At 41.3% G+C, this 18,130-nt stretch overlaps 1 protein-coding gene across 1 annotated transcript in view; it reads left to right on the plus strand.

The window, feature by feature from the left end:
* Positions 1-1,169: 1,169 nt before the first annotated feature.
* Positions 1,170-18,130, plus strand: part of MTX2 (metaxin 2) — a 34,347-nt gene continuing 17,386 nt past the window's right edge. Inside the window, exons 1-3 of the mRNA XM_054070053.1 lie at positions 1,170-1,272; positions 15,144-15,191; positions 16,176-16,222. Coding sequence (XP_053926028.1) covers positions 1,233-1,272; positions 15,144-15,191; positions 16,176-16,222 — 135 coding nt within the window. The 5' untranslated portion in view covers positions 1,170-1,232. The remainder of the gene's footprint in view (positions 1,273-15,143; positions 15,192-16,175; positions 16,223-18,130) is intronic.

Here is an 18,130-nt window from a genome sequence, read left to right on the forward strand (position 1 = left end):
TTAAAAGTAAGGTGTACATCTCAAAATACAGAGTATGTCTTCTGGAACCTTTACTTGGGTTGAAGAAAAGGCAGCTTATAACTTATTGTCCCCAAGACGTTTTAGCATTTTAGTACCACGGTGTTGAAAAGAGGATAGTCAGTATGGTGACTAAATGAAGGACCTAAGATTTTCAGAACAGCCTTCTGTCAGGTTCAGGAGGCTTTGTGTCCACCTTGTCACTTTATGTCCACCTTGCCTCTCCTCCATCGTCTGTGTTTTCAAGGTCAAAAAATTAATGGTCCAACAGGTACACCGTTCTGAACCAATCCAGGGGAGCTATATATTCCAAAGCTGTACAACTAGGCATTTTTGTTCATGTTTATACCAAGGAAGAATTCTAACATGTCGTTAGGGTGGAACTTTCAGGCAGCCAGCAGCTGACCTCCTGCCTGCTTCCAGGCTCTAAGCCATGTTTAATCATTTCTGTTATCTTCACTAATAGGATGAAACCAAGTATCAGAGCTCTGCACGGATGAGTGACAAAGGAACTGAAGACAGCTTGACTTGCCTTTCTTGGGAGAGCCTGGAGCTGGTTACAGCATTCCCAACAGCTCTTTCCACACTGAGTTTAAACGCCTCAAGCAGCCCCTGGAGAGCCCTGTGGGGATTCTCTCCTAGAAGAGACAGCATCCTATGGCCAATGCTCCCATCGCCGTGATGCCAAAAATGCCAGCAAATAAAACTCTCATAAGACTCATTTTGGAGTTCTAGAAGGCGAGCATCCTTTATCAGGGCGCGATCTCCATCGATCATGTGCAGCGAGACAAGGACTTAGACAGAACAGATTTCCCATTTACATACATGTGTATAAATTATCCCAGAAATCTTATTCTGTTGCTTTCCGAGGTCTGATACTAATGTTACGAACTTGGCGGCGGCAGCTCTCTCGCTGATTCGGAGCCGGCTGCAGCCCTGCCTGCCCTCGCCTTTGGGATCCGGGAGCACAGCCCTCAGCTCAGCTCACGCTGCGCTCGGGGCGGTGTCACCTCCGGAGAGCGAACGGCGGCGGCGGAGCGCGGCCCAGGAGAAAGCCCGCGGGCACACGGACCGCCTGCCGCCCTCCCAAAGGACAGACTTCGGCCAAACCGAGCTCTGCCGTAGCTCCCAGCCCCCCTCCCCCCCCCCGCCGGGCTCGCGCGGCCCCGCCCCGCCCCGGATGCAGTCGCTGCCCGGTTCCTGCGCGCCCCGCGATGTCGCTCGTGGCCGAGGCCTTCGTCACCCAGCTGGCCGGTGAGGGGGGCCCGGGTGACCCCCCGGGCCGCACGGGGCGCTCCGGGAGAGCGGGAGGGAGCGGGGGGGGGGCTGCCCGCAGCGCAGAGCGGGGTCCCCGCCTCTAGGGGGACACGGGGAGGTGACACGGGCTGGGTCGAAGGGACCTTGCAGTCCAGCCCTGCCGCGGGGACACCTCCCAGCTGACCGGGCCTGAGCACCTCAGGGAGGAGACAGTCTGTGCCAGTGCCTCACCACCCTTATTGTGAAGAATTTCTTCCTAATGTCTTGTCTAAATCTTCCCCTTTCCGATTCAAAGCCGTTCCCCCTCGTCCTATCACTGCATGCTTTTGTAAAGAGTCCCTCCCCAGCTTTCTCGCAGCCCCTTCAGGTCCCTTTAACGTCTCCCTGGAGCCTTCTCTTTTCCAGGCTGAACAACCCCAGCTCTCGGAGCCTGTCCCCAGCCATGCTAGGGTGCATTTGTGCTTTGGTTTAACGACTTCTCTGTCTTAGAAACTGTTTACCTCTGCTATGAGGACGGGCTCGGAGGCTTGGGGTTGTTCAGCCTGGAGAAGGAAGGGAAGGCTCCAGAGAGACCTCATAGCGACCTTCCAGTATCTAAGGGGGCTACAAGAAAGCTGGGGAGGGACTTTTACAGGGGCCTGGAATGATAGGATAAGGGGGAACAGCTTTAAATTGAAAGGGGGAAGATTTAGATTAGACATTAGGAAGAAATTCTTCACGATGAGGGTGATGAGGCACTGGCACAGGTTGCCCAGGGAAGCTGTGGCTGCCCCATCCCTGGAGGTGTTCAAGACCAGATTGGATGGGGCCTTGGGCAGCCTGATCTGGTGGGAGATGTCCCTGCCCATGGCAAGGGAGTTGGAACTGGGTGATCTCTAAGGTCCGTTGCAACCCAAACCATTCTCTAATTCTACTTTTCTTCAGCCCACATCATATGTATCACAGCAGCAGCTGGAGTTGACTCACACTCTGCCGGGAGAGCTCAGTGCGGTGCCGTCCTCTCCCAGCTCCCCACCAGCGTGTGCTGCATCTCTGATGTTCCTCTTGAGAAGCTGAGGAATGTAATGGGACTGTTTGTTAGTGCTCTTGTTATCTGCTGCACCTGGGCCATGTACACTGGACGTGAGCCTTGCTCCAAAACAGAACTGTGTACCACTGTGGAGTTATTTAGCAAAATATGATACTAATTTGCTCTCAAGGAGAAAAAAAAACATGCACCTGGGATAATTCCTGGCTAGGAAGTTCAAAATATATTTAGTATGTTGCACACTGAAATGGACCAGTTTCTCCTTACTTGTTATTCTCTGTTCCTCATTTCTTGCTGCTACATAAATTCACAAACAATACAGACTGCAGGAAAACAGCATTTTAATTACTAGTGGCCTGTTGGGGAGGTGGCTGGTGTTTTGTCCCAGGAGCTGGTTTTTCTGTTGCTCGGTAGAGATACTGGTATGAGAGTCCAAGTTGGGTTCCCTGCTATCAGTGCACGATTTCCAGAGCAGGCTTGCCGCTGACTGGTAGGTAGAGTGGAGGTGATGGATCTTGAGCCTGGATGTGTAGAGGTACCCATAGACAGGCTGAAAAGTTGTGCTGTGTTCTTTATTAGTTGGTAGCACAAGCCATGCTTATGTTCTGGGACCTGGAGCCATGGATCCTCAGGATGTGGAGAATACAGTCATAACCAGCCTTGCTTCTTGCCATTTACTAGTCTTTATGATATAATGTATTTTATTTATATTGTGATACACAAGGATAATGATGTATTTGAGTAGATGTTGATTCTGCTGCATTCCTCTGCTCTGTGACCTTTATGAATATTCTAGAGTGACAGCTTGCCGTTATGTACTCTGGAATTACAAATACAGACTCAAAACTGTATTGTATATAGGCATCTCATTGCTTTCTTGTTGAAAGTGTTGGGTTATTTCCGCAACAATTTCCCACTAAATAAGCAAATTGTGGTGAAATACAGCAATGACAGATCTTAATTAAGTATAGTGTAAGGAAAATGTGTGTTTAAAAAAATGGGAACAAGAAGACAAAGTTCTGCAACAACTGGTGCTTTTTGCTGAAGTGTTCTTCCTGTGTTCCTGGAGAGAGTCTTGCCTCGCCTTCAAGGTACTTGCATACTGCTTTTACTGGTGTCAGACTCTGTGTTAGTACCTTAATTGTACTATTAAGGTGATACTTTGAGGCCATCAGAGCTGCTGGTTATACAGACAGACAGGGGAGTGAGAGGCTGGAGGGCAGCCTTGCGGAGAGGAATCTAGGGGTTCTGGTTGGTGGCAAGTTGAACATGAGCCAACAGTGTGTCCTGGCAGCCAAGAGGGCCAGCTGTGTCCTGGGGTGCATCAAGCATGGCATTGCCGGCCAGCTGAGAGAGGTAATCGTCCTGCTGTACTGGTGCAGCCCCACCTTGAGTACTGTGTGCAGTTTTGGGCGCCACGGTATAAAAAGGATATAAAGCTGCTGGAGAGTGTCCAGAGGAGAGCCACAAAGTTGCTGAAGGATTTAAAGGGGAAGCCATATGAGGAGTAGGTAAAGTGGCTTGGTTTATTCAGCCCGGAGGAAACTGAGGTGATGCCTCATGCAGTTTACTGCTTCCTCACAAGGGAAGGAGGAGGAGCAGGCACTGATCTCTCTGGTGACCAATGATAGGACTCAAAGGAGTGGCATGAAATTGGTTGCTTTGTCATGGCAATTGCAATGAACTGCTGCTGCTCTAACATGTAAGAGCTATAAAATGTGTGTCTTTGCCTGCAGGTGTTTGAAGACAATCATCCCGGCATAGTTCATTTTCTAGAAATATTTTAAGAGCTGAAGAAAGAGTTTTAGTAAAGAAGATAGCCATAAGTAACATTTACACCCTGACTTGCTTGTGTATGGCCTAGAATTTTTCCCTTTTTTTTTCTAAGTACTATGCATCTTCACCTTCCTGCACGTTATGAATTCACTTCTGACGTGTATTTTCACTGTCTGGGCAGAGACTGAAAGACAGAGAATACCATCTGAACATTAGAAAAACCTTTCTTTTACTATGAGGATGATTAACACTGGAGCAGGTTGCTCAGAGCAATTGTGGAGTCTCCATCCTTGGAAATACTCAGCACTCAGCTGGAGATAGCCCTGGGCAGCTTGCCGCAGCTGACCCTGGACCAACAGAAGTGCCTTTGAACTTAAGCTGTTTGGTGCGCAGCTTGCTTCTGCTTCTGGATTAATTCGACACCCTCTCTCTGCATGCATTCACTGGAAGACATTGAACACAGCCTGCTGTTGTAATGCATTAAAGATTAAATACAAAATAATGACTAAATCACTTACATGGAATAAAACACTATAATGTCACTCAACTTATTCATAAAATATAAAGCTTATTCAGAAATATGAAGAGGTTGATGCTGTGTCTCAGTGAATAATAAAAAATATTTCTGTAGCTTCATGAATTACAAGCATGTTATGTCACATTTTAAATCATGTATTTCTGAACTGTAGGAAAATATTAATTGGATAATATGGTAGAGAATTTGTTTAGAGTAGCTCAGCATCAATCACATATTCACAGGATATGAAATGAGTGTTTACACTGTAAGAAGAATTAGAGTGCCAGCTTTCAAGTGGTCCAGAACATTAATCTTTCTAACTGTAGTAGTTTTGAGAAGCTGGCTGCTCAAATCATCTATAAAAGACTGTTGAAAAGATGTTTAATTGATCACTAAATTACTCAATATGCTTTACCTTCTTCCCCCCTCCAAAAAACTCATCAATTTTAGATCAGTGATCAAAAGAGAGAAAATAAGATCCTTGTTTATCCTTTGATCTTTGGCAAATGATTTCGGTTTATTGCTGTTGAGTTATGTCCAGAGAGACTAGTTTTAATACTAAGGAAAACAAATACAGTTTCAAAAACAGATGCCCTTCTGCCTTTAGATATTTTACATTCTTAGCGAGCCTACCTCCAATATGACATGCCAGAGCAAAAATAAATCTCTGACGCATATGTTTTATGTATTGAGACTAGCTGCAGTTTGGCTAAACCGAACCTAACCATTTAAATAGTTCCTGCACATAAAGACATAAAATTTAAACCGAGTATGCGTTTTGTGCATCAGAATGTGCATGGGTAAATGTTAACATTTCCTGCACGTGTAAGGTGAAAAAAATAGTTATTCTTACTTAATAACAGGTTGTCTGTAGCACAGATTGTTTAAGCTGATGCAGAGATGCTCGTAGTCAAAAAGAGGTGATTTGAAAATACCAAATTTGTCAGGTTGTATGATTTTATCTGACAGTGTTCTTTTACATGTGCTTTTTCTTTTTTTTTTTTTTGGTAATCAAGCTAAAAGGAATCCCTTTGACTCTTGTTCAGTTTCAATAAACAAGTCTCTTGCCAGTTGGTGCTCAGACATGTTTTATGACTTGATTTGAACCAATTCTCTGAGTTGATTGCCTATGTAATCTTTCTTTTAGGCTGGGGAAGAATGACTTTCACAATTATTACAGTACAGTACATCTTTCACTTTGAGATATTGTTATTTCTTGGCTTTAAGAAGTAATATGATTACAGTTTATAATAGAGTATGCTTCTATAGTTGTTTCTGGCTCCATTAAGACCAAGCAGTCTTTGTTTAATCAGCACTTTATTGTTGCATATTTTCTGTTAAATTAATAGCTCCTTTTCTCATGCCAGAAATGAGGTTGCTCTAGAAACAGTGGTAACAAAAGTAGTAAAGTAACGTGTATGTTGATATTGTCCAGCTTGATTTGCAAGTGAGCTTTCATCAGTTGCAGAATGATTCCAGATACCAGTGCTGTTTAGCAGCCTAACTGTTCAGCTCACAAGAGGTCACAGAAGAACAGCTTTGGATAGGAACCAGGTTTTTCTTCTCTTTCTCACTCCTGTTTTCTCTCTGGTCCTTGGATGCTCTTCTCTCTTGGACTGTCCTCAGGTGCTCATCTGGTCTCTTCCTGTCGTTTGGACCCTATGAGCTCCTTCCTTTTCAAAATAAGAATCAATGAAACAGCGTGGTTGCTGTTCTGTTTTGCTGTAGTTGAGCAGGTATTGCACGTTGCTGCATTGCTGGGCATTTTCATCTGTCTCTCTTGAAAGTAAGTAAGAAACTGCAGCTGCATGCAAGCAATGGAGAGGACAGAGTGAAAGACCATACCACGTTCTGAAATTTAATCATTATTATTTTAAGATTCTGGTCTTTGGTTATTAAGAAGGCAACATAGATGTCATGGGAGTTTGGGTGTTTTAATACAGACTGGAAGAAGTTCTATGCAGTAGTAAAACCTTTGAAATAAGTGGGAAGGGTTGGAAACATGAAAGGAAGAAATTACAGTGGTGCTGCAGAAAATGCAGGAGAAATTGATACCAGTCTCATTTGGGAGGAAGAAGCCCAACCAAAACCCCGGAATGTGCGTGCTGAACTGGAAAATAAAAGTGGTGAGAGCTGGGAATTTTTTGCAGTTCTGCCTTCTAGCTGTTGTGTGATGAAACTGAACCCAATGTAATTCTTGCATCCCTAGCAAGAACCTTCAAAGTGCAACTGCATATGTATTTTTTTTTCTTTTTTTGCGTTTGAATGCCATTTTGGAGAAACTCTGCATGCATTGGAGTGTGTTTGCTGAAAGCTTTGGAAAAGCTCCCTCATTAGGAAGACTGCGAGGGTATGATTAAGAGAACAGGATAAACGTTTTCGGATTTTGAAATATGGAGTCTGCAATGTTTCCCATTGCAGGCGAGGCGAGGAAAGGCCTGAGAGGTGCTATTGCAAATAGCATTGTCTGATTTGGGCTGACTTAAAGGCTGCAAGCCGTAAAGCAGCATCTTTCCCCTTGCTAGTGGCAGTGCTTGTCTGGCTGACTGCACCAGTGCTAGCTGTTTGCACCCCTACCCTGTGGAGCTCTCCTGCCTCGAGGTCTCTGCTCTTCTTACCCCTTTGCAAGACTGGCACCAAGAGTCTCTATTGTCATGACATGGTGTCTCCTGGTGCTGCTGTGCTCAGGGCTATGGGCAAGATAGGAAAGAGAATGAAGAGGAGCCTGGACAGGGGCCAGGGAATTGTGTGTGTGGAGCAGCTTTTGGAGCAGGTATGGGATACCGAGGTCCTGTCTGATTGGACAGACTTTTAGAATCTCTGTTGTGGATCAGAGTAGGGGTGCTGTGGAGGAGAAAGCAGTAAGCTCCTTGAGGCACTTTGTAGAAGTGATGGTCTGACTGCCTGACAAATGTCTGTAGGGGAGGAGAGAGTTCAGACTACCACAGAGAAGAGGGGTTGTCAGTTCAAGAGAGCTTTCAAAGTGTACAGATGTAGATAGCACGGCTAAGAAATGTCCCAGTGCAGTGGATCACTTCAGGCATTTGTGAGTGACGTACTTCCAGTGCCCTACTTTTCACAGCTCTTGTGCTTGAAGTTTCACTTCTTGAGTCAGAGCCAAAGTGGGGAAAAGGGCTTAAGTAGCACAAGGGAGAGGGATTGATTTAGAGATCTATAAAAAGCTATAATTAAGAATTACAGAGCTTCTTCAAGATGGAGCACTTACGTTGAGTATCAGGAATAAGTAAAACGGCTCCAGCTTGTCAGGACTTTATAAATGAATCTTTTTTGACATCATTTAGCTGGCACACACTCTGATTTTTCTGAGGAAATCCAGATGTTGATTTAGGAACAACTTTTATTTATGGATTTGATTTTGTTGAGATTTTTTGGCCTCCTCTTCTGATGGGCGGTGTGATTCCGCAAGTGTGGAGACGCTGAGCTATCTCCCTCCCGTCGCCTCCCCTAGCAGTGAGAGCGCTTAGCACCCTGGAGGGCTGAACCGCAGATGTGTACGCTCTGGAAAGTCAGCTTGAAGACAGTAACAGAATTGGACTAATGCTGAAATCCATGCAATTAATAGCTTTCTTGGAGGGTGAAGAAGCAGATTGTGGTGTGCTAAATGGCTAGTGCAGTAGTCACACGCTGGCTTTCTTGGTGGTGCAACCACAGGAAACTCAAGTTTGAGAATTGCTGCTGGGATTGAGTCTTTACATTGACAGTCTGTTTGATCAATAATTACTGAACAGTCATGATTTATCTGAATTGTAATGTCTCTACGAAAGAGGCCTGGGATGGATTTAAGCAAGTGATGTAATTATTTGATACATGATTTAATGCATGGTGTTTAACTTGTGTGAAAGTCCGTTTTCATTTGGCAAGGGACTATGAAACACTTTTTGGTCCTTTGTCAGCAGAGCCAGGGAGTTGCTGATGCTTTCGTTTTTTCTTGGCCCTTGTTAGTTTACAGGATCAGGCCAATTACATGCAATTGATCGGTACTCAGGGTGGGTGGGGTGAACTGGTGGGTCTCAAGGCACCTAATTCACAACTTTCTTGTGCTTCCTTTATTGATCACTGCTAATGTAAGAGATAGATATTTTTAACTGCTTTGGTTCCAAAGTGTCTGCAGCTTCACTCCTCCATTTATTTCCTGTAATAAGGATATAGACACACATGAATTCCTGGCATTTTCTTTTTAAACAGTGTATTGTACTTGAAAATGTGACCAGTTTGTATTATGAAAAGAGAAAGAAGTGATCATCGGCTTCTTTTTGACACATCTTAATATCAAGCAGCTAATAATCATCTTGCCTTCTGGAGTCCGTGTGGTTTTGTTTGGGTTACTGCATATAGAACACAGTGGGCAGCAAGTCCCCCCATAGCACCAGTCTTGGGAAACTTTTCCTGCTGATTGTTAATGATATTTGCTGCATAATGTTTGGAGACTTGTAAGTAATGTTGTTGGATATAGATGTTACCCAGATGTAAGACTAAACCTCTTTTTAGTGTTTACTCTTGTGAGAAAACAGTTTTGAGGTATCTCATTATAATTTAATCAAATTCGTACCTAGGGAGAGGCCAAAGGAAGCTATGTGGAAATAATGTGTAAGTCAATCTCTCCAGCTGTAATATTTTAGTACAGTGATTCAAATTAAGGCCAACTTAGTTTGGTTTTAATAGGCGATATCTTGCCTCTTGGCTGTTTTAATAGGCCTTTAATGCCATGTGAACCAAACTGGTAAATATACAGATGTTTTAGCTTTCCTACTTTTTATGCAAGTTTAAGAAGAATATAATAGAAAGGAAGCTGATCCATGCAAATGTGATGACTTTAGAGAAGGAGTAGTATTTATTTCTGTATGATTCATAAACAAGTTCCTAATGTTTCAGAAAGTTGCTCTTTCTGAGAAGGTGAGATGTTCCTGGGCCAGGTCCCAGCCTCAGCAACACAACGGCACACAGTGAACTGCATGGAAGAGTTTTTTTAGTTGACAGAGTACTTCACTTACAGAAGCAGAAAGAAGATATCAAAGGATGAATTGCTGGCATACTGAGAATTCAGTAAATTTTAGTTTGTAGGAGATTTGGGGCAGAGATTGCTTTGATTTACTTCTCAATGTATAGTTTCAGTACTTGAGAAATAATCATCAGGATAGTAATGTAGGGTGATAATTCTTTAGCCTTGATTCATATTAGGCATAGGCCATTTATATTACAGAAAATGATTTCTATCTGCATTGCCTTCCAAAAATATTCTTACCGTGCCAAAACTGTATGGTGTTTCTGGGAGCTGGGAACAGCCTGATTTTAAGTTGAGTGTTCTCTTAGAAAAACTTTGAACTTGTTGAGAACTTCATTTCCTGTGCAGGAGGGAGTATCTCGATGCCTGGATCCACAGGTCTCTGGCATTTGCCGGTGGCTGATATTCAAGAATGCTGCAGCTTGACAGCAAGCATGCTAAATGAGTGGCAGATCAGCAGGGCAGACCATGATGCCTACTCTGCTGCTTGAAACTAGCTATTCATACTAGACTGCTGAATCTGCTAAATCACTGTTTAGAATATTCCACAATTTAACATGCAGAGTATTTCTTGTCTTCTCATTTTCACAGTCTGAGTCTTATTTTTTTTTTTAAATAACAGGATTAAAGGCATAACTGTAAACCATTTATTTCATTACTGCTCTTTCATCATTGTGAAGCTGCTTGGGGAAGGTGGATGAAAATGTCTGTGTCCTTCATTGTTCCAGGCAGCACTGACACAGGACGAATAGTTTCTCAGTAATTCAGAGTGTAGGAGTTGAAACCAAGTTTTATATCTTCATAAAAAAACTGAACAGCCTGGACAAGGAATTGGTGGAGCTGAGGCGCTGCAGAGTGTCTTGGGAACATGGTGCTTCCTCTTGCACAGACTTGACTGGGGAAATGTTATTGCAGCCTCTCATTCTTTGAACTAAAATTCACCTCTGTGCAAGTATAGTATGTCCTGTTTTGAGAGCATTAGTTAGAGCTGAGATGTGCATAGGCCTCAGGTGAGCTGCTGATCCCTGGCTGACAGTGGGATTCAGTGTTCTTAAGTATCTCTTCTTACAGCGTATGTGTGTACTTCTCTCTTGCTGTCCTAAAACTATTTGTGTGGATAAAGTCTTATTATTGAAATGACAGTGTGAAACGTCTAGAAATGCTGAAATAAAAATGCTAATTGAATATCTGTTTCTAGCCTGAAAGTTGCTCAAGTAGAATATTTAACCACAAAATGTGAAAAAGCACCTAATGCAAGGCATTCTGAGTGACAAAGAATTTGACTGTTATGCCTCATTCTGTGTTTTGGAAGGTTTTTTTTAGCAGAAATTGTGTAGCAGAAATTGTCTTTTCTAAGTAGTTCTCTCTCATGACAGTTGAGTAGTCTAGGAGTTTGTTTTAATAGATAGTTACAAGCCTGAGTAATTAAAACTCCACTGGGAACATGCAACATACCAGTTCACAGAATTTTCTTCTGAAAGTCTAATTTGACAGCTAAGAACCCTGTTAACCCTTTGAAATCTGCATTTTCTATGCTAAACTGTTAATAAGTAAACCACTTTGACTAACAAACATGTTGAGCATTGTGAAATTTTCATGTCTTTTTAGTCATCTACAAAACCAAAGAAGAATTTTATGTAGGTGGTCTACTTGCCATTTGACTTCTCCGCTTGTTGTGGTGCTGCATCTGCAGAATTCTCTGCTCCTGGGATAACAAGGCTTATGCTGTGATGCTTTCTGTGTCCATGTCTCTTTAATTCTCATTTCCCAGTAGTTTTTGAACTCGGAGATCATTTCAGACAAATCTGACGGGGAAGACTGATCCGCAGGTGATTCTTTTGTGTAACTGGCATTAAAACAAGCAGTGTTATAGGGGAGAAGTAGGGAAGGACAACAGCATGACGTTTGCTTGTCCTGAACAAACAGCAAACAGTCCACATGAAAGACTAAATATTTCAGTTTGTACAGCATGGGAGAAGTTTCAGTAGAGTGGGAAAACAACTTTCAGTAAGGAGTGCAAGCCTGAGAAGCAGACTCATTGAAAACCACACAATACTGATTCCTCTGATTATGGAGGCAGAGGGAAGAACCAAATAGTTCCTTATTCCCAAGATATGTAGAGGAGCTATTCCTGTAAGGCATACTTCCAGGCAGTTATTTCATCTTGTGAGCAGCTAATGGCAGAAATGTCTGCTGCGTAGGATCTAACACATAAATGTGATTCTGTGTTGAAAGCTTCTGAAACTGAATTGACATCACATTTGTTAATATTCTCTTTATATACCTAGTGTGACAGTCGCCATGGTTAGCAGAGAAACGAACATCTACAGACCAGAAGATTATAGTTGCCGAAGGATAAACTGGATTTGACTTCATTAGTGCACAAATGATAAGTTTGTGAGGAGTTATTATAGCATTAATCAACTTGATGGATTGGAAATATGACAGAACTGAAGCAGCGTGTAATATTAGTGCCTATTATTCTACAAATTATGTCTTCACCTACATTCATAAGGCAAGAGTCATTGCCGTACATTAAAGATGTTACACACTTCTCCTCTTGTGGAGGCATGTGACATCCCTTCAGTGATTCCTCCTCCTCTTTCCCCACCAGGGTTCTGGTCTCCCTTAGCTGTGTGTTTTCACGTTACAACTAATTGAAGGCAGCTTGGGAGCTGATGTTTGAATTTTGCTTGCACTGTATAAACCTGGACCTCTCGTGTAGCAGTGTGTATTAAAACTTCTTGCTCCATCACAGAAAAAGTATTTTATATTCTAAACATCTTGGAAGAAAAAGAATAGGTGGGAATTGAAAGATATGTGACAGATAGTGAGTAGGTATTTAATTCCTTGACCCTAGAGACTTGTCAGGCTTTGTGTATATACCTTTGGTATTGCTGGAACAAAACCTGCCATGTGCGATTCTGAATGCATGATGCAGAGTATTTTTTTCTAGGTTATAAGTAATAGTATGTGAATCATAGTATGAAGCTGATTTTTTTTTAAACCCTGCCTGTACAGTGCTTGCTAAACCAATGATCTTCTGTCTGGTCTGCAAAGAAACTAAGACCTCAGTTCAAGGTTTGTGAGCACGTGTCCACCTCATTCAAACGCGGTCAAAATTGTGACGTCCCTCTGTAGACCGTCAGGTGCCAAGTGCAGGGGGTATATTGTTCATTCATTTGCTTAGAACTGCTGGAATCTGGAGTTCAAGGTGTACTGATAGCGAAGGCTGAGATTAGCATTGGGCTGTTTCTTCTCATTTCATTTACTTGTCAAAAGACATTATTAGTACTCAGCTAAATTGTGAATGAGCGAATGCAGAGATTTTAAACTACTCTTGTCCTTTCCTTAAGTTGGATGTGTGTTCCTGGTTATACTAAGACTTCATATCATGACTAAAGAAATTAGGTTCAGCAGATGCAGTTCATGAAAATTCATAGGTGGTCAGTAGAATGTGGAAGGAAAATTTAAGCTGATAAAGGAAAACAAATGGGAAAAAATATTATAGTCCTGTTTTGTTTTATAGCATGGGCATGGGCAGCCCTTAGCAGGAGTGTGGAATTGGATTCTGTGTGCCAAGAAGCTGTTAGAAGCAAACATATCCTTCTGGCTGCATAGCTTAGTGCCAAGATCAGACTGGAATTACTGTTTGGATTTCTTGAAATATACCTAGAAATTTTGTTGGCAAGTGAAAAGTTCACCTGATGTTTGTGGGCCTGAAATATTTCAGCCATGTGCTTGTGTCAAAATAGGCCACTTCCAGTTTGGACCAGAATCCAAGAATTAGATATGAATCTGACCTTTCAGTCTTAACACGGTCAGGAAAAAATTTCAGTAGAAATGGGCTCATGCAATTTGAAGTTCTCTGTACCATTTTGGGTGTGTAGAAAGGATGTTTTCACTGGCTGTCTGGAGTATTTACAAGAGCAGTGTACGTTTGTGACTTTGTTACTTCTGTAAATATCTCTAAATTTAACACTGATAAGTTTGCTAAAGTATAGTAAGAGCATTCTTAATTCCCTTGTTCCATTTGGTCTTGCGTCTTCAGTGGACCTGAAGAAATGTATGTTAGATAAATTATTTTGAGCAGTTAAGGCTGTAGTACCGCAGACTCTTATCTCAGTCCCTTTTTATTTAAAGAAGTGAGTGTACTTCCACCTCAAGAATTTTTACTCCAGGGCAGAACTTTAATAGAGGGGTGTAAAACCAATAAGTGCTATAATAAAACATAAAACATTTTTTGATGACACTTAAATATGATTAGTTGCTTTCTCATGCCCATACTAGTATAGCTTTGATAGACTCTGTGCTTTAATGTTAGAGGCAGTGACCTTTGCAAAACCATGTACAGTGTTTTAAGCTTCACAGTTCTAGGTGACTTCCATAAAAGCGAATACTTCATGAGAATCCAAAAAGAATGATAGTAAGAAAATTGTACATTTTTTTCTCTTTGCGTTCTGAGGGCAAAGACGCAAAGAACGACCTTACTGAAGCCAGCGGCGTATTTCTGTTTGAATGACACATAGTTATTTATGGACATTATTGCTTAAGAAAAAGTTATGTGATTAGAACATTAATTTTGTTTACAAATAGCTATTTTGGGTAGAATGCAAGGTTTGAATTGGTATTTAAAAATATTTTTTTTAATCAGACATTAACAAGGGATTTAATGGAGACAAAACAATGTGGTGACCTGTTATCTTAATGCTACTGTTAGCTGTAAATTAGTACTGATTATTACCTTTGTATTCCCATAAATTCAAGTGGTGAATGATGGATTGAGTGCAATGGTTTTCAACTGAAAGATGTGATTCTCTTATTTCCTTGCCTTTTTTTTTAACAACTGTTCAACTGCCTTGAACAACTGATGATGCAGGTTTTTTAGTACTTATTGATACTCCCATTTTAGGGTAGATCAGTACATCACGTAAAGCGAGATAGTGTCAGCTGTTCTGGTGGGTAGGTTTCTGATGTGCCTGAGCACCTGGCTTTGTGGGTATTACATAGGACCCAACTGATGTGCCTGAGCACCTGGCTTTGTGGGTATTACAGCGAGAACCCAACTTTAAAAGGCATAAAGCTTTTCCATTTCCCCAAAGTATTCTTCACACTTGATTTGGAGGTTTATGCCTCTCTGTGTCTTGTTCTAGTCTTTCCAGAATTCTTTGTTAATAATAAGTAGTTGCTCTTGAGAGTGGCCAGAATTGTGATGGGAATGTGCGCAAGGATTACTTTATGGTGCTTTAGCTACTTCAGAATTACAAGACCCTTCTGTCACTTAGCTTGAACTTTAGCTTTTCTTGCAACATTTAATTTTGGGACTCAGTTTTATGCTCTATGCTGTCCCTTTGTGAGCAGGAGAGAAGTATGGGAGGAGACGTGGGACATTTTTAGGGCAGGTTAAATTGTGCATCAGCATCTTTGCAGTTTGAGTTCCTACTCTAGCTAACATTTGTGTTCTGTTAGCATCTGCAAGCACATTGTTGTTTGACTTGGTTAATTAATTCCTTTTCTTTCCACAGCCGCAGAGCCTTGGCCAGAAAATGCTGCATTGTATCAGCAACTGAAGGGTGCGTACACTTGTTTTTGCAATCAATAATTACTTTATTTTTAGAAAACACGTTAAATACGCACTAAGATAATTAACTGCAAGGAAGCACAGAAACTGTTAAAAGAGTCCTTTGTGTTGTTTGTCTGGTCAGAGGTTTTAGCTACGCTTGCATCTGCTAGTATAAACCAGCTATTCATGGCCTATAAGGTCCTTGGTTTATTATTGACTCATTATATTGGCTGCTGTAGGCAGTGTAAAATGATGTGGTTGCAGGCACAGTTGGCGGATTTACTGCACCAATAGCTGAGGCAGCAGATTTTTGAAGTCTTGTGGTAAAGTGGGCTCTCAGTAAAAAGGAACTGTTAAAATGTATAGGCTAGGATGGTTCAGGTTCCCTTTAGCAGCTCTTCATATATCATCAGATCACATTATGGCCCCCATTTGGGGCTCAACAGCCTGCTACAGTTGTCAGAAGACTGCAAAGTAATGAAGACTAATAGGTAGCAGCCCTAGTCTTCTAAGCATGGAATTTTTATTGCAGTGAACTTGTCATCTTTCTTTTGTGTGACAGACCTAGACACAGTGTGCAATATTAACTGCAAGTCGCTTTTATACATTTCTGAATGCTTTTACTTTTTAGCCAGAGGAGTTATGAAGATGTAGTTTTATTTAACTTTGATTAGAAGAAGAGTAATTGGCATAAAACTTGAGCATTTGGTTTTTAGTTGTGAGCATTTTTATTGTACATTGTTGATAATGTATGATAAACACAGTTGCATTTACAGGAGAAATATTCCTGGTATTCTTTTTTTTCTCTTTCTTTAATATTCATATCACAGGTTCTCTAGACCAGCTGCTTAATAATTATATATGTGCTCCTTGTTTTATGCGTAAGAAATGCGACCCAGAATGGCTTAAAGTTACAGGTCAGTAGCTAAATGGACACTATTTTTTGTAATTGTGTTTTTTATTTGTTTTTTGTTTGTTTGTTTGTTTCCAACAGATGAACAAATTTTGCTTTCTGATAATGCATCTTCCCTTGCTGTTCAGGTAAAATACCATATTTACTAAGCTAAAGATTTTAATTCCATTTTAGTTTTTTGATTGTTAACTAGCTAAAGTAACTGTACTTAGCTAAATGAATAACTGAAGAATTATTTCCATCAAAATCAATGACTTGCTTCCTACATCTGATGTCTTTACGTTGTCATTCAAATACCAGAGCCTTGAGGATATAAGGATTTTGAAAATCCTATAGACTGCTGTTCCACATACTTGTATTTGTATTGGTCTGTGTTTGTATGGTATCTGCTTGTCTACCTACTCTGGGAACTGTGGATAGTTCCCATCTTCTGTCACTTGGTATGCCAGTTTGTCTTGTAGCGTCTTGCGTGATGCTTGCTGGTTATTTACTTTGCAAAGCTAATACTGCTGCAGACTCCAGGCATGTTTGCTTCGTGCTGTGAGCACCAAGTCTGTATGTCACGGATAGATTTTCTCAGTTTCATCATGTATACAGAGTTGAGATCCAATGTGGTTTTAAGAAATAGTCCATATAATTGACAAACTTGCATCTCCAGTTGACTTAAAAGCACCTTTGTGGCTGTGAAGTCCACGTAAACTCCATTAATCTGTTAGTTCAGTAACCCCAAATCTCAAGGGGATGTTTTGCCTGTTAGCTGAGAGGGCCTGGCTGTCGTTGGTGGTGAGCAGGATGTCTATAAGCTTCTTGTTCTTCAAAGCAACTTTGCTGCTTCTTTGTGTAGCAGGGAGTTGCACTGTTCGCCTGCTTCTTGCTTTTTGGGTGTGCTTTAGATGCGAGCAGCTAGAGCAAGCAGCCTCTGAGGGCTATCCAAAAAGATCACATCTCTTTTAGCCAAGCTGCAGCACTTGGAGACTGTAACTGGCATTACTGGTAAAAGTGTGAGGATCATTTGATCGTGATAACTGCTTCTAGGATCTCTAAGGTTTTTCCTTCCAGTCTGGCAATCTAGGAAATACTCTAAGTAAATTTTGTCATAGCAAGAAGGTACCTTTATCATTTGCAGGTAAGTTGAGTCATCTTTAATGCACCAAATAAATGGGACATTGTTTATTTGTTTGGGCAGTGTGTTTTATATTGTGCTGCACAGTAATACAAATAAGTGGGTTTGTTGCTCATTTGATCTCAGTGTTCCTTTTTATTCCAGCAACTGTATTTTTTGTGGTTCTTGTGAATTTTGTTGCCATCTAACAAGACATATGTGTGGCTTGTATTTAAAACACAAAGAAAAGAAACAACATAATCCTAATATTTCCTTTTCTAATGCATCATTTTGCTTTACTGTTTCTAGTCCATTGTTATCCTACACCTGTCACTTAGATGATAAATTAACTATAATATATTAAAAATGCTTGTTTTTCTTCAATATTCTCTAGCTGGACAGCTGATAGTAGCCATGACTATAAATATGGCTCTGGTAGATATCTGATCTTAAACTTTATAGAACAATTTTATATTGGGGAATTATATCTGTTTTGGAGAATCTGTGTAACATGGCTGTGACTGCGAAAGAACAGCCAGCCTTGGTGTCTTTGATTCATTTTGAAATGATACTAGGATCTGTAGTTAGGTATTACTAGCTTAGTGATCAGAAAGCTTTAAATACACCAGTTTGTTTTGCGTAAGGAAATTGCCAAGTTTCTCTGTTTTAGAATTGACCTTTTATTCTGATGAGAGCCTGTTTATCTTTTTACTGGATATGTTTTTTCTGGTGTGGGTGTTTTTTTTTTTTTTCCAAAGAGGGGAGAGGTTCTTTTCCTGAGGAGGGAGTGGGGGATAGGGAGAGAAAGAGGAGCTGGTACCTGAGACCTTTTTTTCCCACTACTGTCATTCCTTTTCTCCATGTTAGTGATTTGAAGCATGTGAGTATCACCAGAGCAGATACATAGCTTGTTCCTGGCTCGTTGAACTTTCAT

Source organism: Cuculus canorus, chromosome 6 (genome assembly GCF_017976375.1).
Source record: "Cuculus canorus isolate bCucCan1 chromosome 6, bCucCan1.pri, whole genome shotgun sequence".
Classification (NCBI taxonomy): domain Eukaryota; kingdom Metazoa; phylum Chordata; class Aves; order Cuculiformes; family Cuculidae; genus Cuculus; species Cuculus canorus.